At 44.7% G+C, this 18,466-nt stretch overlaps 1 protein-coding gene across 6 annotated transcripts in view; it reads left to right on the plus strand.

Annotated features, from left to right (window-relative positions):
• The window catches only part of LOC139280076 (uncharacterized), a 161,031-nt gene that overhangs the window by 62,092 nt on the left and 80,473 nt on the right, over positions 1 to 18,466 (plus strand). For 2 of the 6 annotated variants that reach the window (XM_070899566.1, XM_070899567.1), the window contains one exon: positions 12,770 to 15,659. The exons of 3 other annotated variants lie outside the window; for them this stretch is intronic. In XM_070899566.1, coding sequence (XP_070755667.1) covers positions 13,146 to 14,468 — 1,323 coding nt within the window. In that variant the 5' untranslated portion in view covers positions 12,770 to 13,145 and the 3' untranslated portion in view covers positions 14,469 to 15,659. Of the gene's footprint in view, positions 1 to 12,492; positions 15,660 to 18,466 lie in introns of those variants that run through there. One more of the 6 variants, XM_070899565.1, reaches the window with a different exon arrangement.

An 18,466-nucleotide genomic window follows, 5' to 3' on the forward strand; every position in this document is an offset into this window, starting at 1 on the left:
AGTCATAGAAACATAGAAACATAGAAAAATAGGTGCAGGAGTAGGCCATTCGGCCCTTCGAGCCTGCACCGCTATTCAATGAGATCATGGCTGATCATTCCCTCAGTACCCCTTTCCTGCTTTCTCTCCATACCCCATGATCTCTAGTAGATAGAGTCGGTAGATGACTTTGAATCCAGCGGGGCGTATAATGAGTTGGCCAGAGAGGCAGCTCAGCCCCAAGAAGAAGAGTATGGAGTGTATACCTGCACCACCGATTGTCCTCCAGTGAAGATGGAAGTCGAGATAGACAGCATTCCAGTCTTCATGCAAGTGGACACGGGAGCGAGCCAGTCAGTGATGAGCCACGATGCCTTTGAGAGGCTATGGAACGAAAAATGACCCGAGCTGGTTCCAGTACAGGAAAAGTTGCGCACCTATGCCAAGAAGCTGATCCCAGTCCTTGGTAGTTTGGAAGTAAGTGTAATCCATAATGGCGTGATACACAAGTTACCTCTGTGGATTGTTGCAGGTAATGGTCCAACGCTGCTTGGAAGAAGGTGGATGGAAAAGATCCAGTGGAAATGGGAAGACCTCTTCACTCCAGCAATCGATGTCCCCCATGCTCAGAGGCAGAGCAAAACCTCACCTTCACTTGGGCCAGGTACCAGAGAACAGACCAGCGTAGCACCTGAGGCACAGACCGTCCATCATGACTGTGTGGCAATGATCCGATCGGAACGACCTAAAAGTACCTTCCTGGCTCCAGTGGCAGGACTCCTGGGGAGGAAGATCAAATTCACAGGCACTCTTCCAGCTTTTGTGGCAGAATCGTGGGACAGAAGAATCAAGGCAGTCAACCTCGAGGACAGAGGCAAGATGGCATCCCTGCTGCAGCAAGGCGCAGCGTGGCTGAAAAAAAAGATGGCCGCGGCAATATCATGAGGTGCAATGCTGAGGGACCAACGTGTGGAGTTGACTGGGGTACAGCCAGAAGGGTTCTCTTAAAGGAGACCTGCAACCGACTGAACCTTAAGAGACATTGTATACATGGCAATCAATGTAACTAACCGATTAAGGTTGTGAACAAAATGTTATTGCGAATTGTCGGTACCAGTCCCAATGTAAAGAACAAAATGTTGTTGCGAGATGTCGGGAATAGAGTGTCCCCAAAAGTAACAAGTGAGCGATCTCAGGAGGATGAAGGCACTGATCCTGATATCCTGCCCCAGGTCTATCCCACGCTGCAGGTACCCGATGGCACTATTCGCCACGGACCTGGAAACGAAAACTGCGCAATATGCGCAGTCGGCCGCCGTTGCCCATCACCCGGGTGGAGGCGGCGCAGCCCCCAGACCCAGTCGCTACCTCAGCCATGTCTGGGAGCGAAAGGTCAGAACCAAACGGGACCTGGAACAGCCAGGTTCCCAGCACTGTTAGAGAGCAGGCAGAAGATTCTGCAGCCCTCAAAGGAGGACAGGGAGGCCACACACATCTGTGGCTCTGCCCACCACCAGGCAACGGCAAAAGCCCTGAGTCCTGGCAAGGGGAGTGAACCTAGCCCACCCTGCTAGCGCCGTCATCATACGACTAGGACCTCATCCAGTTGCTCTGGAACCAGCCTCCTCGCATACCTGTACTGCTATCTCAGTACTGACCATGCCTGAACCATGAATACAATCTATCCAATCCTGGCGCATGACCATAAAACGTAATGAATGTAAGTCACTGAACCAAGGTGTCATGATACAAACTGTAAAAATAAATGTTTTTTTCTTCCTTTCTTTGTACTTGCACTGTGTCCGATCCTGTATGTTAATGTAACGGGCCAGCTGCATGGTCTCGCTGTCGGTGGAGGGGGGGGGAGGGGAAATGGATGTATGTAGCCATGGACACACACATGGATCACACCCAGAACCCACTGGAACCTCCACTGTATCATCAAACCATCCAATCTGGTAACCACCACGCAATATTGTGGCAAAAGGACTTGGGGGTTAACAGGGAGAGAGCCAAGCCAAAGCACAGACAAAGGTGCAAGGGCTATTGGCACTCAAGTCTGGGGAGAGCTAAGCCAGAGCACATAATGCAAAGGTAATTGGCACAAAGGACTTGGGGGAGAGTGATGTTGTATATGCAGACTATAAATATACTCGCTGTATAGTCACTGTGTGGTTGCATAAGATGGAGACTTGTTTACCTGATCTACTGTCAATAAGGTTTACACTGTCTGTATACATACTGGCACCACTAGAGGGTGCAACTGGTGGAGACTGGGGGTTTCCTGCCCTGGTGGCAGGGCCCAGTATAAAAGACTGCACATCATGCTTGTGCCTCACTCTGGAGTTTGGAATAAAGGACCAAGGTCACTTTAGTTTGAGTACAACACATTGCCTTGTGGAGTCATTCGTAAATACAGTACATACTTAATAGTAACAGAGCAACATGGGAGCAGGAGGAGGCCATTCAGCCCCTTGGGTCTGCCCCACCATTCAAGTAGATCATGGTTGATCTGTTCCTCAACTCCATTTACTCTATACCCTTACCTATTGATCTCAGTCCTGAAAGTTCCAGTTGTCCCCACATCCAAAGCCCTTTGGGGAAGCGAGTTCCAGATTTCCACTATTATTTGTGTGAAATATTGGGATTGAGTTCCATCTTCTGCTGCAGGTTGTGTCTTAAAGGTTAAGAACTGTGATGGCTCAGTCGTTGAGTATATTCAAGAGAGAGATCGATAGATTTTTGAAAACTAAGGGAGTCAAGATATATGGGGATAGTGCAGGAAAGTGGAGTTGAGGTAGAAGATCAGCCATGGTCTCATTGAATGGCGGAGCAGGCTTGAGGAGCCGAAAGGCCTACTCCTGCTCCTAATTCTTATGTTCTTGTGTTCTAATTGGTACTATACCGCCTGTGGGGTAATATGTTAACAGCACATACATTTCCTGGATCAACGTATTTGCAACTTTATTCACAGATCCAAGTGCAGGCTATTCCAAGTGTAGAGAGGACACTCGTAATAAGAGAGGATATTTGTATGTAAGTGACATTTTTAATAAAGGGGGTGGGTTTTGTATTGCCCACAGCGTCGGTAACAGCCTCACATTGGAGTTGGTTGCCTCCTCGCCGCCGCTCACACCGGCGATGCTGCCGGCTCCACTTTGAAAGGGGGCCTACCAGCGGGTGTCCAAAGCACCCGCCTGTTTCAGATGCTAGGCCCCTTTTAATCTGGAAATCGCGGTCCTCGGACGTAAATAGGACCCGATTGTCATCTTGGGTTGCAACTGGTCGGAGTCTGCGCAGTGCAAGCTCCAGTTAGTTCCACAGACGATGGAACTGAAGAAGCCCACGATTAGTAAGTACCAAATTATTTTAGTGGGTCCCAGAGGAGCAGGAGAACGCAGTCAGTTATGGGGGGGTGCCAAATGGAAACCAATTATTTTTTTCCACAGAGAACAGAAAGGCGGTTGGAAAGCACTCCAAATCACAGAGAGAGCAATGTCTATCTCCACCTTAAATATGCTCAATGGAGGCTGGGTCATTGAATATATTTAAGGCAGAGATAGATAGATTTTTGAACGACAAGGGAGTGAAGGATTATGGGGAGCGGGCAGGGAAGTGGAGCTGAGCCCAGGATCAGATCAGCCATGATCTTATTGAATGGCGGAGTGGGCTCAAGGAGCCAAATGGCCTACCCCTGCTGCTATTTCTTATGTTCTTATGTAATGTTATAGGATAGCCAGGGAGCAGTTTGATTCCTCACTCTAGTGCATCAAGGCATCAAGAGGATTAAAGGATAGCAAATACGCACTAAAAATGGTTCTATTTGCAATATCTTGTAAGATATGGGCCCTGAAATTCCTGGAGGGCTGTTCTGTCAGCACACATGTGGGGGAGGGGAATCCCTCCCAGGCCCCTGCTGCTCATTGTAGACTCTGTCCCAAATCCTGGGGATGGGGTGATTACCATTCTTGGTGGTGAGCCACTGGCTCCTGTGGGACTGTCCTGGAAAGGATGGTGTCCTCGAAAGGGTCTCTCCAGACCAAGAGCATCCCAAGGAGCTAGCGGAGCATTTAGAAAGTTAATTAACATCCGCTCACTCCTGCATTCCGGGGCTTTCACTCGGTGGGAACACGCGGTAAAGGTCAGACTGCGACATTATCGGGCCAATTCTACAACGCATGTTTCCTCCTGGCAAAGTTCCACACGCAGGTCGCCAATTGTGTGGTTGAATGTAATCCTGGAGGTTCCATCACATGACCTCCCATCCCCACACTCCTGCCATTGGTTGCTCAACACGCCCATCCTCGAGGTGCTCCGCCTTCCCATAGTCAACAGAGTGTGATGTTGGGCAGGGTGTCAATCCGGTGTTCCAGCCGCCGAGTTAGGGTCAAATTAATTTAGAATAAGGCAGCCATGTTGGGAAATATTGGGAAAAGCCGTATAAATATTGAAACACTCCCAGAGGTAACTTCCTAAAGGTAGCATTAACTACCCAAAGGAGAAAGTAACTGCTATAATTACAGAAATGATTAGTGCGCGAGTTAATAGGTCAAGGTGTAGAAATTAGATGATATTTGAGCAGCAGTCTGATGCTTTTGGGCTACCTGTGGGATTCTGTCACAGCCCCACTATCCTGCTCCATGCTTTGAAAGCCTATGGCGTAGAAAACCTCCAACTACCAACTTAAGTAGTTGTCTAGTTCCCTTGTGCACACTAGGAGGTTGTATAAAATCCAACAATCTTTGGTGCTAAACCATTGATCAATGCAATACCCTGACCGGTAACCAGGCTGCAAATGGGGCAGCTGAGAAAAGGAAGAGGGATCAATTTTACTTCTAAAGGTTATGGCCCAGAAATTGGTTTAAAGACATAACTACTTGGTGGCAGTTTGCTGGGGTCCCTGTAAGGATCCACTAGTTAGGCCGCCTGCAGACCATGTTTTCCTAAACTTTGCTAAACCTGCCGCTGGCTGAACTCAAGGGCAAACTAATATGGCAAAGGAGGCATCAAGCAGGTGTTAGGCCCATTATTAGCAAATGCAAAGGGTCTAACGCCTGTTTCAGGTGGGGGCCCTGGACGCCTCTTTTGATGTCTGTACCAACATGGTGGGCATGCGCACTTCCAGCTCAGAATCCAGCCATAAAAAAAGCAAACCAAGCACTAGGGTTTATCTCTAGAGGGGCAGAATTGAAAAGTAGAGACGCTGTCATCATCATCATAGGCGGTGCCTCGAACAAGGATGACTTGCTTCCACACCAAAAGGGATGAGTTCACAGATGTTTCAATGGAGGACCCGATATTCCTGTCCTGAACTCCAGGGGTGGAAGATGCTGTGCGTGGATTTTTTTAACGTGTGGTGACCGTTGGGATGCTGAATCGAACCTTAGACCACACTTGGAGTACCAAAAAGAACTTTGATAATGTAGCCAGGTTTGCTGAAGATGCAAAAAGATGGGTGGCAAAGCAAATTGTGAGGAGGACACAAATAATCTGAAAAGGGATATAGACAGGCTAAGTGAGTGGGCAAAAATTTGGTAGATGGAGTATAATGTGGGAAAATGTGAGGTTATTCACTTTGGCAGAAATAATAGAAAAGCAAATTATAATTTAAATGGAGAAAAATTGCAAAGTACTGCAGTACAGATGGACTAGGGTCCTTGTGCATGAAACACAAAAAGTTAGTATGCAGATACAGCAAGTAATCAGGAAGGCAAATGGAATGTTGGCCTTTATTGCAATGGGGATAGAGTATGAAAGCAGAGAAGTCCTGCTACAACTGCCTCGGGTATTGATGAGGCCACACCTAGAGTACTGCGTACTATTTTGGTCGCCGTATTTAAGGAAGGATATACTTGCATTGGAGGCTGTTCAGAGAAAGTTCACTAGGTTGATTTTGGAGATGAGGGGGTATGAAGATAGGTTGAGTAGGTTGGGCCTATACACATTGGAGTTTAGAAGAATGAGAGGTGATCTTATTGAAACATATAAGAGAGTGAGGGGGCTCGATAAGGTGGATGCAGAGAGGATATTTCTACTCATATCAAGTTAAGGTCAAAAAAGAAAGAGACCCATAATTTTTTAACTTCAGTAATTGAAGTAAAATGTGAATAAGAATTAAAAAGTTTGTCTTATGTATAGACTTAATGAAGTTTCACCGCAATTATGCAGGTTAAAAACATAACACACAATTCTGCGTAGCTAGTGATTGCAAAGAAAATGCTGATACATTCAAACACTAGAGTGCTTAATTAACATGTTCAAATTTATGTAAACAGCAGATTCAACTGGAAACTAAAACTAGGGGACATAGTCTCAGAATAAGGGGCCGCCCATTTAAAACTGAGATGAGGAGAATTTTTTTCTCTCAAGAGGGTTGTACACCTATGGAATTCTCTGCCCCAGAGAGCTGCGAAGTCTGGGTCATTGAATATATTTAAGGCGGAGATAAGACAGATTTTTGAACAATAAGGGAATATAGGGTTATGGGGAGCGAGCAGGGAAGTGGAGCTGAATCCATGATCAGATCAGCCATGATCTTATTGAATGGTGGAGCAGGCTTGAGGGGCCAAATGGCCTACTCCTGCTTCTATTTCTTAAGGTTTCTGATGCTACTTAACTGAAAGAAAAAAGCTGTCTATTTAGTCCGGCTCTCCATGCCTGTTCGCCGTAGCACTGCCAAATTTTCATTTTGAAAGTTACTGATGCATCTGCTTCCAATACCCTATCGGGCAACGCATTCCAGATCATAACAAGGGCTCGCTGCTTGAAAACTAAATCTCCTCATCTCCCCTCTGGTTCATTTGCCAATTAATCACCTTAAACCCCGCCCTCTGGTTACTGACCCTCCTGTGGTGGAAACAGTTTCTCCTTATTTACTCTATCAGGGCCCATCATAATTCTGTATGCCTCTATTAAATCACCCCTTAACCTTTTCTGCTCGAAGGAGAACAACCCCAGCTTTTCTCATCTTTATTCTACCCAGTAGAAATTTGTCATAGGCTGAGGAGAGACCTTATTGAGATGTATAAAATTATGAGGGGCCCAGATAGAGTGGATAGGAAGGACCTATTTCCCTTCGTAGAGGGGTCAACAACCAGGGGGCATAGATTTAAAGTAATTGGTATAAGGTTTAGAGGAGATTTGAGGGGAAATGTCTTCACCCAAAGGATGGTGAGGGTCTGGAACTTACTGCCTGAAAGGATGATAGAGGCAGAAATCCTCACCACATTTAAAAAGTACCTGGATGTGCACTAGAAGTGCCGTAACCTACAGGGCTGTGGACCAAGAGTTAGAAAATGGGATTCGGCCAGAGAGCTCTTTGTCAGACGGCATGGACACGATGAGCTGAATGATCTCCTTTCATGCTGCAAATTTCTATGATTCTATGTATTATGTCCGTAATGTACTTATGAATGACTCCATGAGGCAATATGTTATACTCAAACTGTAGTGACCTTGGTCCTTTATTCCAAACTCCAGAGTGAGGCACAAACATGGTGTGCAGCCTTTTATACTGGGCCCTGTCACCAGGGCAGGAAACCCCCGGTCTCCACCAGTTGCACCCTCTAGTGGTGCCAGCATGTATATACACAGTGTTAACCTTATTGATAATACATCGATAAACAAGTCTCCATCTTGTGCAACCTCATAACGATTTAACGGGTCACCAATGCGATACCCACCGTTTTTTGCCTGACGCCCAAGATGAATTTCTACCATAAAAACAGAAAATACTGGAAATCTCAGTGGGTCAGGCATCATCTGTGGCGAGAAACAGACTTGACGTTTCAGGTCGATGACTGTTCCAATGAAGCTCAATGCAAGCTCGAGGATCTGCACCTCATTTAGGCACTTTACAGCCTTCTGGATTCAACATCGAGATCAACAATTCAGATCATAACCTCTGCCCATATTTTGCTCTTATGTATTTTTTTCTCTCTCTGTGTTTCCCATGGCAGCTGGTAATTATTCCGCCATTCACTTTTCTAAACTAATCTTTTTCTCATTTCTGCCATTATCTTCTCAATTCGGCCCATCACCCTCTTTTGTCTCTCTAATCGCTCCTGCCTTCCACCCTATAATAGACCTTCCCTTTTGTTCTTGCCTCCCCTCCCCCTTTCAGTGCTCCTTAAGAATCTGTTTATTTCGAATATTCGTCAGTTCTGACAAAGGGCCACAGACCTGAAAAGTTAACTCTGTTTCTCTCTCCACAGAAGCTACCTGACCTGCTGAGATTTCCAGCATTTTCTGTTCTTATTTCAGATTCCAGCATCCGCAGTATTTTGCTTTTGTATGAATTTCTACCCCTGTTTCAGTATCGGTCCTTGAAACCCATTAACTATGCACAACACACACACAAATCTGCATGCAAAACTGTGCCCTTTAAATGACGAGTGAGTCAGCCCACTGCAGCAACAGGAGTTTGCAGTACAAGTGAGTATCAAAGTGGTAGTAAAAATGCACAGAAGATGTATGCCACTCAGTTTCATTAATAGGACTAATAATTCAGTATTAGACAAAGAGGATCAGTTAAAGATTTGAATTTTACATTTTGCTATTCACAAGTGACCCAACTCATCATTATTTTATTGCACTATATATTCGACTTAACTCCATTAGTTCTCCATTCTTTTCATCTTATGCAAACGCTTTTAAACATTTTTATAATCTATTATGGCCAGCACGCACTTGGAATTCGAATCTGAGGATGTGCAATAATTGATGTGATTTACAGGCGATTCTTGGCAGCTTTCATCTGCATAACAAATGAAATTGTATTTCTTTCTTCCTGGCATCTCATTACGTTTCATTATGATGGATTCAGTAAATCGTGTTTAGACTTGTCATCTTTCTTCAGAAGAAAGACTTCATCTGCGGGGGCCTCAGCACATCTTATTTTTCTCATAAAAGCTTCAATAGTTCCGGCGTTATTGTCTTTGCAAGGAAATTTAAATGGAGAAAAAAATTGCAAAGTACTGCAAACCTGGGGGTCCTAGTGCATGAAACACAATGTTAGTGTGCAGGTACAGCAAATAATCAGGAAGGCAAATGGAATGTTGACCTTTATTGCAAGGGGAATAGAGTATAAAAGCAGAGAAGTCCTGCTACAACTGTACAGGTTATTGGTGAGGCCACACCTGGAGTACTGCTTACAGTTTTGGTCTCCGTATTTAAGGAAGGATATACTTGCATTGGACACTGTTCAGAGAAGGTTCACTAGGTTGATTCAGAAGATGAGGGGGTTGACGTATGAAGATAGATTGAGTAGGTTGGGCCTGTACACATTGGAGTTCAGAAGAATGAGAGTTGATCTTATTAAAACATGTAAGATAATGACGGGGCTCGACAAGGTGGATGCAGAGAAGATATTTCCACTCATAGGGAAAACTAAAACTAGGGGACATAGTCTCAAAATAATGGGCTGCCCATTTAAAACTGAGATGAGGAGAAATTTCTTCTATCAGAAAGTTGTAAATCTGTGGAATTCTCCACCCCAGAGAGCTGTGGAGGCTAGGTCATTGAATATATTTAAGGCGGAGATAGACAGATTTTTGAGCGATAAGGGAATAAAGGGTTATGGGGAGGGCAGGGAAGTGGAATCTGAGCCCATGATCAGATCAGCCATGATCTTATTGAATGGCGGAGCAGGCTCGAGGGGCCAAATGGTCTATTCTTGCTCCTATTTCTTATGTTCTTACGAAAGGGAGAAAACATGTTGACCTGAAGTCCTCAGTAGAAAGATAAAATCCCGAGGCAGCGTGTAAATCCCATCCACCAATGACAATACAAACAAATTAATAATCTCTGAGTCCTTTTCCGTCCTCTGGACAGTCACTGTGACTCGAGCCACATAAAATATTATCACGCTCACTTTAAGAAAATCACCAAGATGTTGGCAATTAAAAATAGGTTATAGTGCATTGCTTAGATTTTTTTCATCAACTATACCGCACCACCTACAATAAAAATATGTGGGCGTGTGGGGGCGAATGTCTGGATTTTAAGAATATGCTGATTAAAAACAAATAAATATAATGTGTCTCAGAATGGGATAAGAAAGAAAGACTTGGATTTATATAGAGCCTTTCAAAGCTAATGAAGTACTTTTTGAAGTGTAGTCACTGTTGTAATGTGAGAAACACAGCAGCCAATTTATGCACGCAAGCTTCCACAAACAGCAATGTGATAATGACCCGATAATCTGTTTTTTTTGATATGTTGATTGAAAACAATTGAAAAGTTGCAGGCACGATGGGGCGAATGGCCTCCTTCTGTGCGGTATCAGTCTACGATTCTAAAAGTAGAAGTAATTGCGAGCAAATAGACCCAATGCATGCCAACCCTGGATTGTGAGTCCATAAGATGCGACCAAAGCTTAGTTCCCAACTCTTTGCTTGTAAAAATGATTTTAATAAGCAAATGGTTGCCAAGTAATGGCATTTTAAAATATGTCACCTATTAGGTGGTTGTGGAGAGAAAGCTGACGGGTTGATCATCCCGGACTGAGGTGCCCGGGTCGGTGTTTCGGTAGCTGCTAAAAATGAAGGTCAAGCTCAACCCGCAATCAGGAAGAAAAGAAAGAACTTACATTTATATAGCGCCTTTCACAACCTCAGCCAATTTAACAGCGATTGAAGCACTTTTGGAGTGCAGTTACTGTTGTAATGTTGGAAGTGCAGCAGCCAATTTGAGCAATGAAAGATTCCACAAAGCAATGTGATAATGACCAGATAATCTGTTTTAGAGATGGTTGGTTGTGGGTTAAACATAGGCACAGGACACTGGGTGAGTTCAGAGTTCTGACAAAGGGTCATCGACCTGAAACTTTAACTCTGTTCCTCTCTCCACCGATGCTGCCGGACCTGCTGAGTAGTTCCAACATCTTTCTGTTATTATCCCTTTCTAAAGTTACTGCTTTCACAACCCTTTCAGGCAGTGCATTCCAGATCATAACAAGTTGCTGCATAAAAAAAAATCCCCCCTCATTCCCCCTTTGGTTCTTTTGCCGATTATCGAAAGTTTGTCTGCTCTGGGTGCCGACGACTCCTGTCTAGTTAATAGAACATTGCATGAAAGTGGTAGACCTATTTTATTTGCACAGTTGTACTTGAACACTGGCTGAAAATTGAAAAAAAACAATTGGGAAAATGCTGTAAACATAAAATAGGTCAGTCAGCACCAGGGGGAGAACAGATGGGTCACTGTTCCAGGCCAGGTCCTGCTTTAGAACTGGATAATTGAAGCAAATAAAAAAGGCAGGAGTGGAGCAAAAAAATTCACCAAGTTCATACTCCAGATCATCTCAGTTGGAGAATAGAAAGAATCGTGAAACTATTTATAGACGTTAAGGAAACAATAAAGGTGTAAATTAACTGACACACTGAGGGTCCCACCCAAGGAATTAACTGACACACTGAATGTCCCAACCGAGGAATTAACTGACACACTGAGTGTCCCAACCGAGGAATTAACTGAGACACTGAGTTTCCCACCCGACGAATTAATGTTTTGCCCAGATTGGGGGTGCAAGGCCTATATCATTTGCTTGGTTGATTTAAAAAAAATTTTTCCAGGAAGTTTTCACCGCCGATAATCTTCCCAGCCTTTTGGGCGGCAATCGGGCGCTGGTGGGCTTTGGGTAAATTCTAGCCCCATAACACCGTCAGGGGACCCCATACAGGTAAAACTCTGAAAGAAATAAAATTAAAAAATGTGCACTAACATTTTTTTGCAGGTCTTCTTACTTACTGTCGGGGTTAGACCTGCCTCCATGCAGCGGTCCTTCCCCCTGCTGCCGCCAACTCCCGCCCGCACCAATATAGTAGCTCGGCGGGCGGGAGGTCACTTATGCGACTTGGCCACCAGAGGCCATCAGCGTGCAGTTCCCGATGGTACTCCCCTTCCGCTAGATGCAGACCTGGAGAAATCTGTCACCGAGGGGAGAGCGGCAAAAAAACTCGCCGAAAAAGCCACCAATTTCGGCCCCTGAGCCTCCACAGCCCTCTGGGGTAGATAATTCCAGAGATTCACCACCATCTGAGTGAAGAAATTTCTCCTTATCTCAGTCCTAAATGGCTGACCCCTTATTCTGAAACTGTGACCCCTGGTTGTAGACTCCTTAGGCAGAGAAAACATCCTCCCTGCATTTACCCTGTCAAGCCCTGTAAGAGTTTTGTATGCTTCAATGAGATCACCTCTCATTCTTCTAAACTCTAGAGCATTGTTATATTTTCAGTAACTCACAAAAACACACACCACCTTAAGATGGCAGAACATACCTGAACTCACCAGAGTCAGATGACCTGTTCCCTTTATTATGAACAGCACTGGTTGCAGTGCCACAGAAGTCCACAGGTGGAGCTATATATATTACACTTCTCCCTCCTTAATGAAGAAGTAATTATAACAAAATAATCATTATACATAACTTGCATGGTTATACATAACAAAAGATTTGGACTTATTTAGCCATATTTACAAATCAAGCTTAACCATTTGTTTTCTGTTTCGAAGAGGATACCTTCACTCTCAAACAGGACCTTCCAAACATGGTGTTGAATTTAGACTCATTCGAGGCTGATCCTGAGGAAAGTTTTCCTTAAAGGGATGCCTTATTTCCATTTGAATTCTCTCTAACTTCAGACTGTTCGTTTGCCTGACTCAGACTCAGACTTAAATTCTGACTTTCTCTTGGACTTGGATGTAGAATATGCTACTAGTGTATCAAAACTATCTGATGAGTCAGAAATAATTGAATCATTCCCACCTTCAACTACTTCCACGTCTGTAGGTAAAATATGATCGATGTGAACAAACCTAACCTGTCCATGATCAAACATCTTGACCAAATATGTACGAGGACCACATATCTTCACCACTCTTCCTGGTAACTGTTGTGTATTGTCCATGTACATTAAATGTATAGTTACAATGGTGCACCACAAGAGGCACTGTGGTGGGAGACCCGAAAGTACCTGCAAGACAGAGTATAAAAGGCTGCCCACCACACCTGAGGGGCAATCTGGAGTTACACAATAAAGGACCAAGGTCACAGCAGTTACTACAACACCAGACTGTGTGGAGTCAGTGATTTGAGTGCTACATACATCACAAATTGGCGACGAGAACATGGACGAGCTCGTCACACAACCATGACTACTTAGGGCATGCTAAAGGATTTCACAGAGGGTAATGACTGGGATGCCTTTATGGAAAGGCTCGAGTACTTTTTTATAGCAAACGACCTGACAGGGAACACGAACGCACTGATAGAGAAGCGTAAGGCAATATTGCTGTCCAGTTGTGGCGATGAGGTTTACCGTCTCGTCAGGGATTTGTTGGCACCCGTGAGCGCCAAGGACAAGTCATATGAGCAGCTGATTGAACTCATTCGTAACCAACTGAAACCGAAGGAGAGCATCCTCATGGCCAGGCACAAATTCTACCACCACTGCAGACCTGAGGGCCAGGATATCACAAAATATGCTGCGGACATCAGGAGACTTGCGGCGCCGTGTGATTTTGGCACACACCTTAACGAGGCGTTGCGAGACGTCTTTGTTATGGGGATTGGTCATGAGGGTCTCCTTCACAAGCTGCTATCTACTGAACCTACAGTCAGCCTGCAGCAAGCCATCAACATCAGCCGGGCATTTATGACCTCAACTTGCAGCACCAAACAGATGATCCACACGATCTCGAATCCAGCAGGTACTATTCACAGGATAGCGCCCTTCATGGACAAAACTGCAGAACGTGGCTCTGCCCAGGGCAGAGAGCATGGACCTCAGGATCCTGGAACTCAGAGTCCGCCGAGGGGGGCTAATCAAGTAGCACCATGCTGGCGCTGCGGAGGAAGCCATGGGGCTCACCAGTACAGGTTTGCAGAGTATACGTGCAATACCTGCCACACGAAAGGCCACCTTCAGCGTATGTGCAAAAGAAACATGATTCACCATGTGGCTGAGGAGATGGTAGATGATCTGCTATCCAGTGAGGAGCATTGCGGTTTGGGTCGCCGGGCATCCCAGCCCCAGGTAGAAGAAGATGATGCGTTTGGACTGTATACTTGTACCGACGATTCGGCCCCAATGATTATGGAAGTCAAGATTAACGGAGTCCCAGTGAGTATGGAAGTGGACATGGGGTCGGGTCAGTCGCTGATGAGTCAGGAAATTTTTGATAAACTGTGGATCAACCCAGCTGCACAACCCAAACTGGTTCCGGTCACGGCGAAGCTGCGCACCTACACCAAGGAGCTGATACCTGTTCTTGGCAAAGCAGATGTGCAGGTATCTCATGGTGACAAGACGCATGGTTTACCTTTGTGGATCATTGCAGGCGATGGGCCGACGCTACTCATCAGGAGATGGATGGGAAAGGTCCGTGGGAGCTGTGAAGACTTCATTCCTCCACAGACCGCTGTCCCCCGTGTTCACAGGCAGAGGTGGCCATTCGCGGGGCTTGCAGCAGGAGGAGCGGTGAATTGACAGTTTTGGGAGCGGGACTCACTCGGCGACGTCGTGAGGGCCGGTGCTCCGAGGAGCGGGGCTCATCCAGGACCGGCTGCGGCAGTGAGGAGGTCGGCTCCGGAGGACGTGTGTGTGTGTGTGGCGGCTCCTGGGCAAAAAGGTCAGCTGCGTGGGGTGCTCCGGAGGATGCGGCGGTGCGGGGGCCGGTGCGTTCAAGATGGCGGCAAGTTCAAGATAGCGGCGAGTCTCGTGGCAGCAGAGTTCTGCAGAGAGATGCAGGCAGGCACCAGCAGAGCACCTAAAATGGCGGCGCCCAGTAGAAACCTCATGGGAAAAACAAAATGGCGTCTTAAAAGGGAACTGTACCTGGGAGTCTTAAAGGGGCCTTACACCGTTGGCGGTCCCCACAAAGAGACTTTTGTAAGGGCAAGAGTGAGTCAAAATGATTACTGTGATTTGTATGATGATGTGATTTATGACAAGAGTTAATATTTTGATGCTAAAATGATTACTGTGATTATAATGATTGATATGATTGGTGAAAAGAGTTAATATCACAATGCACAGTTAAAAGGGTTGATGGATCTGTGACTAACATGACTAATGGATTAGTGCGATTTCTGATTTTATGTGATTTATGCAATTGTTCAGCAGCTGCAGACAAGCCGCAAAGGCAACTATTTTCTGAGAACAGAGACAATGCACTAGTTGCCATACCCTGTCTCAGAGCAGCCCATTACCTCGGGCAAAAAGGGGCAGTATGCCGCCATCACACCTCGCCCAGTGGAGCTGGGATTTAATAACTGTTCAGTGTACCTGCAACCTTTTGATATAACTCTTCAACGCATCTATATGTATCATACAAATGTACTGTCTATGTGTACCTGCTTTCTACTGGAGATTATGTTTGTGTACTTGTATCACCCATGTAAGGACTGCAAATACACATGCTTGCACCGGATCGCAAGCATAATCTCTACATGGGGGGGAAAGAGGGAAGTGGATGGTCATGGACTCACACTCACAAATCAACCAGGACGAACAAGGCTGAGGTTACCAGCAATTTGCTTTTGGAACTGGGGGGTTACAATGATGCGCCACAAGGGGCACTGTGGTGGGAGACCTGAAAGTACCTGCGAGACAGAGTATAAAAGGCTGCCCATCACACCTGAGGGGCACTCTGGAGTTACACAATAAAGGACAAGGTCACAGCAGTTACTACAACACCAGACTGTGTGGAGTCAGTGATTTGAGTGCTACATACATCACAATAACCACTTTAACCATTTATGGTGATAGTTCTTTACTCTCACCTTCTCATTTAATTTCACACTTCTCTCTTTTACTCTGCCTCTATCATGATTCTCTTTCTGTCTTAATTATGTCTCTTCTACAGACTGTGCCAAGTTTGGTTTTAACAACGAGAATCTGTTTCATGGCTGTTATTTGAGAAACAAGTCTGCTGGTGTTCTACCAGTAGTTGTGTGAAGAGTATTACGGTACATAATTAGAAAATTAGCCAATTTGTGGTCCAATGACAACTGTCATTTCTTTGGATTTGGATCCAACATCTGTTTGATGAGGGCTCGTTTTACAATTTGTACATTGCACTCTGCTGCACCATTCGAAGCAGGGTGTTACGATGGCACCTTGGTATGTTTCACACCATTTTTGCTTGTGAGCTGTGCAAATTCTTCTGAACAAAATTGTGGTCCATTATCAGAAACAATTTCTTCTGGGAGGCCAAATGAAGAAAATAATCTTTGTAAAATGTCTAATGTTTTACTTGTTATTTTCCACGTTGGAAACACCTCAACCCACTTCAAATGGCTATCAATCACAATGAACAATTGTTATCCTTCTAGCTCAGCAGAATCGATATGTAGCCTTTGCCACACCCTGGGAGACCATTTCCATAGCTGTAATGGCACTGATGATGGGTTCTTGCTTACTGATTGACATGTCGTGCACTGACTGACGATGTACTCTATATCTTTATCAAGACCTGGCCACCATAAGTAACTGCGTGCAAAACTCTTGGTTAAGCACATTCCCAGGTGCTAGTCATGGAGGTCTCCTAATAATTTGGACTTGAATTTATTTGGTATAACCACTCTTGCATCCCACATGATACAATCTTTATCAACTGATAATTCATTCCTATGAATGAAGAATGGATGAATATCTTTATCTGTTACCTGGTTTGGCCAGCCATTTGCAATATAATCATACACCTTTGATATAACTGGGTCACGTTTGGTTGCTCTACCAATCTCTTCAGCTGTGACTGGCAGTTCATCAATGTACGAAAAATAGATCACTTTTTCCCTATCAGGTGAAACTTGTGATGTGGAAGGCAGTCTAGACATTGCATCAGCATTACTGTGATCAGCTGATCGTCTGTATTCAATACCATATGTATATGCTGACAAAATCAAAGCACATCTCTGCATTCGGCTGCAGCTAATGTTGGAACTGGAGACTTTGGATGGAGGATTGCTGTCAGGGGCTTATCGTCCATAAAGAGAGTAAACTTACGACCATACAAGTATTTATGGAACTTCTTGACCTCAAAAATTAATGCCAAAGCTTCCCTTTCGATTTGCGCATAATTACACTCACTGGCACTGAGAGTACGTGAAGCAAAAGCAATTGGTCTCTCCTCCGCACTACGTAATATATGATAGATCACTGCTCCAACTCCATACAAAGAGGCATCACATGCTAGCTTAATCTCCTTAGATACATCATAGTAAACTAACATGGTGCTCTCCACCAATTTTCTTTTATACTCTTAGAATGCTGTATCACATTCTTCTGACCACTTCCAATGGACCTGTTTTTCAATAGTTCATTCAGTGGATGTAATACAGTAGCCAAATTTGGTAAGAACTTCCCATAATAGTTCAAAAGACCCAAAAATGATCGAAGTTCAGTGACATTCTTGGGAGTGGGTGCATTTCTGATTGCATCCAGCTTTCCCATGGTTGGATGTAAACCATCTTTGTCTACTCTGTACCCTAAGTACTTCACTGAGTTTTGAAATAACTCACAATTGCGAGCAGACACTGGTACTCTGTGCTTCTCTAGCCGTTTGAGGACTTCATTCAATATGTTATTATGAATTTGCCTATTTGGTGCTGAAATTATGTCATCTAAATAACATATTACCCCTTCAATACCTTGCAAAATCTGGTTCATCACCCCTTGGAATATGGCAGGGGCGGAAGACACTCCAAGTAGTAGGCTATTAAATTGATATAGGCCTAGATGAATATTTATAGTCAAACATGACTTGGATTCCTCATCTAGTTCAAGCTGTAAGTAGGCATTTGTAAGATCCAACTTTGAGAAGATCTGACCACCTGTCAGTGTTGTGAACAAATCTTCTACATTTGGCAATGTATTGGGGACATTATAAAGTAACCGTAAACCAGGTTCTGGAGGATAATCACCACACAATCTTACCTTACCATCGGACTTAGGTACAATAATAATGGGTGTAGCCCAATTACATAGATCTATCTTAGAAATAATGTTCTCAGTCTCTACTCTTGCTCAACTTTCTCCTTGAGTGCATATGGTACGCAACGTGGCCTGCAGTAAACTGATCTAACGTCCTTCTGTACCCTGGCACTCGCCTTGAAGCCTTGGATCGGACTGCCTGTTTCGCAGAACACCTTCAGATAATTCTGGATGACATCTTTCTTTGATGCAAATCTCATTTCAACACGAAAAATCTCACTCCAATCCAGCTTTAGTGATCCCAACCAATTTCTTCCTAGTATCTTGTCTCCTGCCACTTCTAATAGAGGCACGCTCTGAACTTGATCCTTGTATTTCATCGGTACGGTGATACGACCTACCACAGGAATGTTCTCCCCCGAGTAGCCTCGCAGCTCTATCTTGGATTTCTCCAATGGGAAATCACACAATTTGTCGAGGTATAGCGACTCCGGTACTACACTCACAGATGCACCAGTGTCAATTTCCATGGGTATCTTGGTTCCTGCAAC

This window comes from Pristiophorus japonicus, chromosome 14 (genome assembly GCF_044704955.1).
Source record: "Pristiophorus japonicus isolate sPriJap1 chromosome 14, sPriJap1.hap1, whole genome shotgun sequence".
Taxonomy (NCBI): Eukaryota; Metazoa; Chordata; class Chondrichthyes; family Pristiophoridae; genus Pristiophorus; species Pristiophorus japonicus.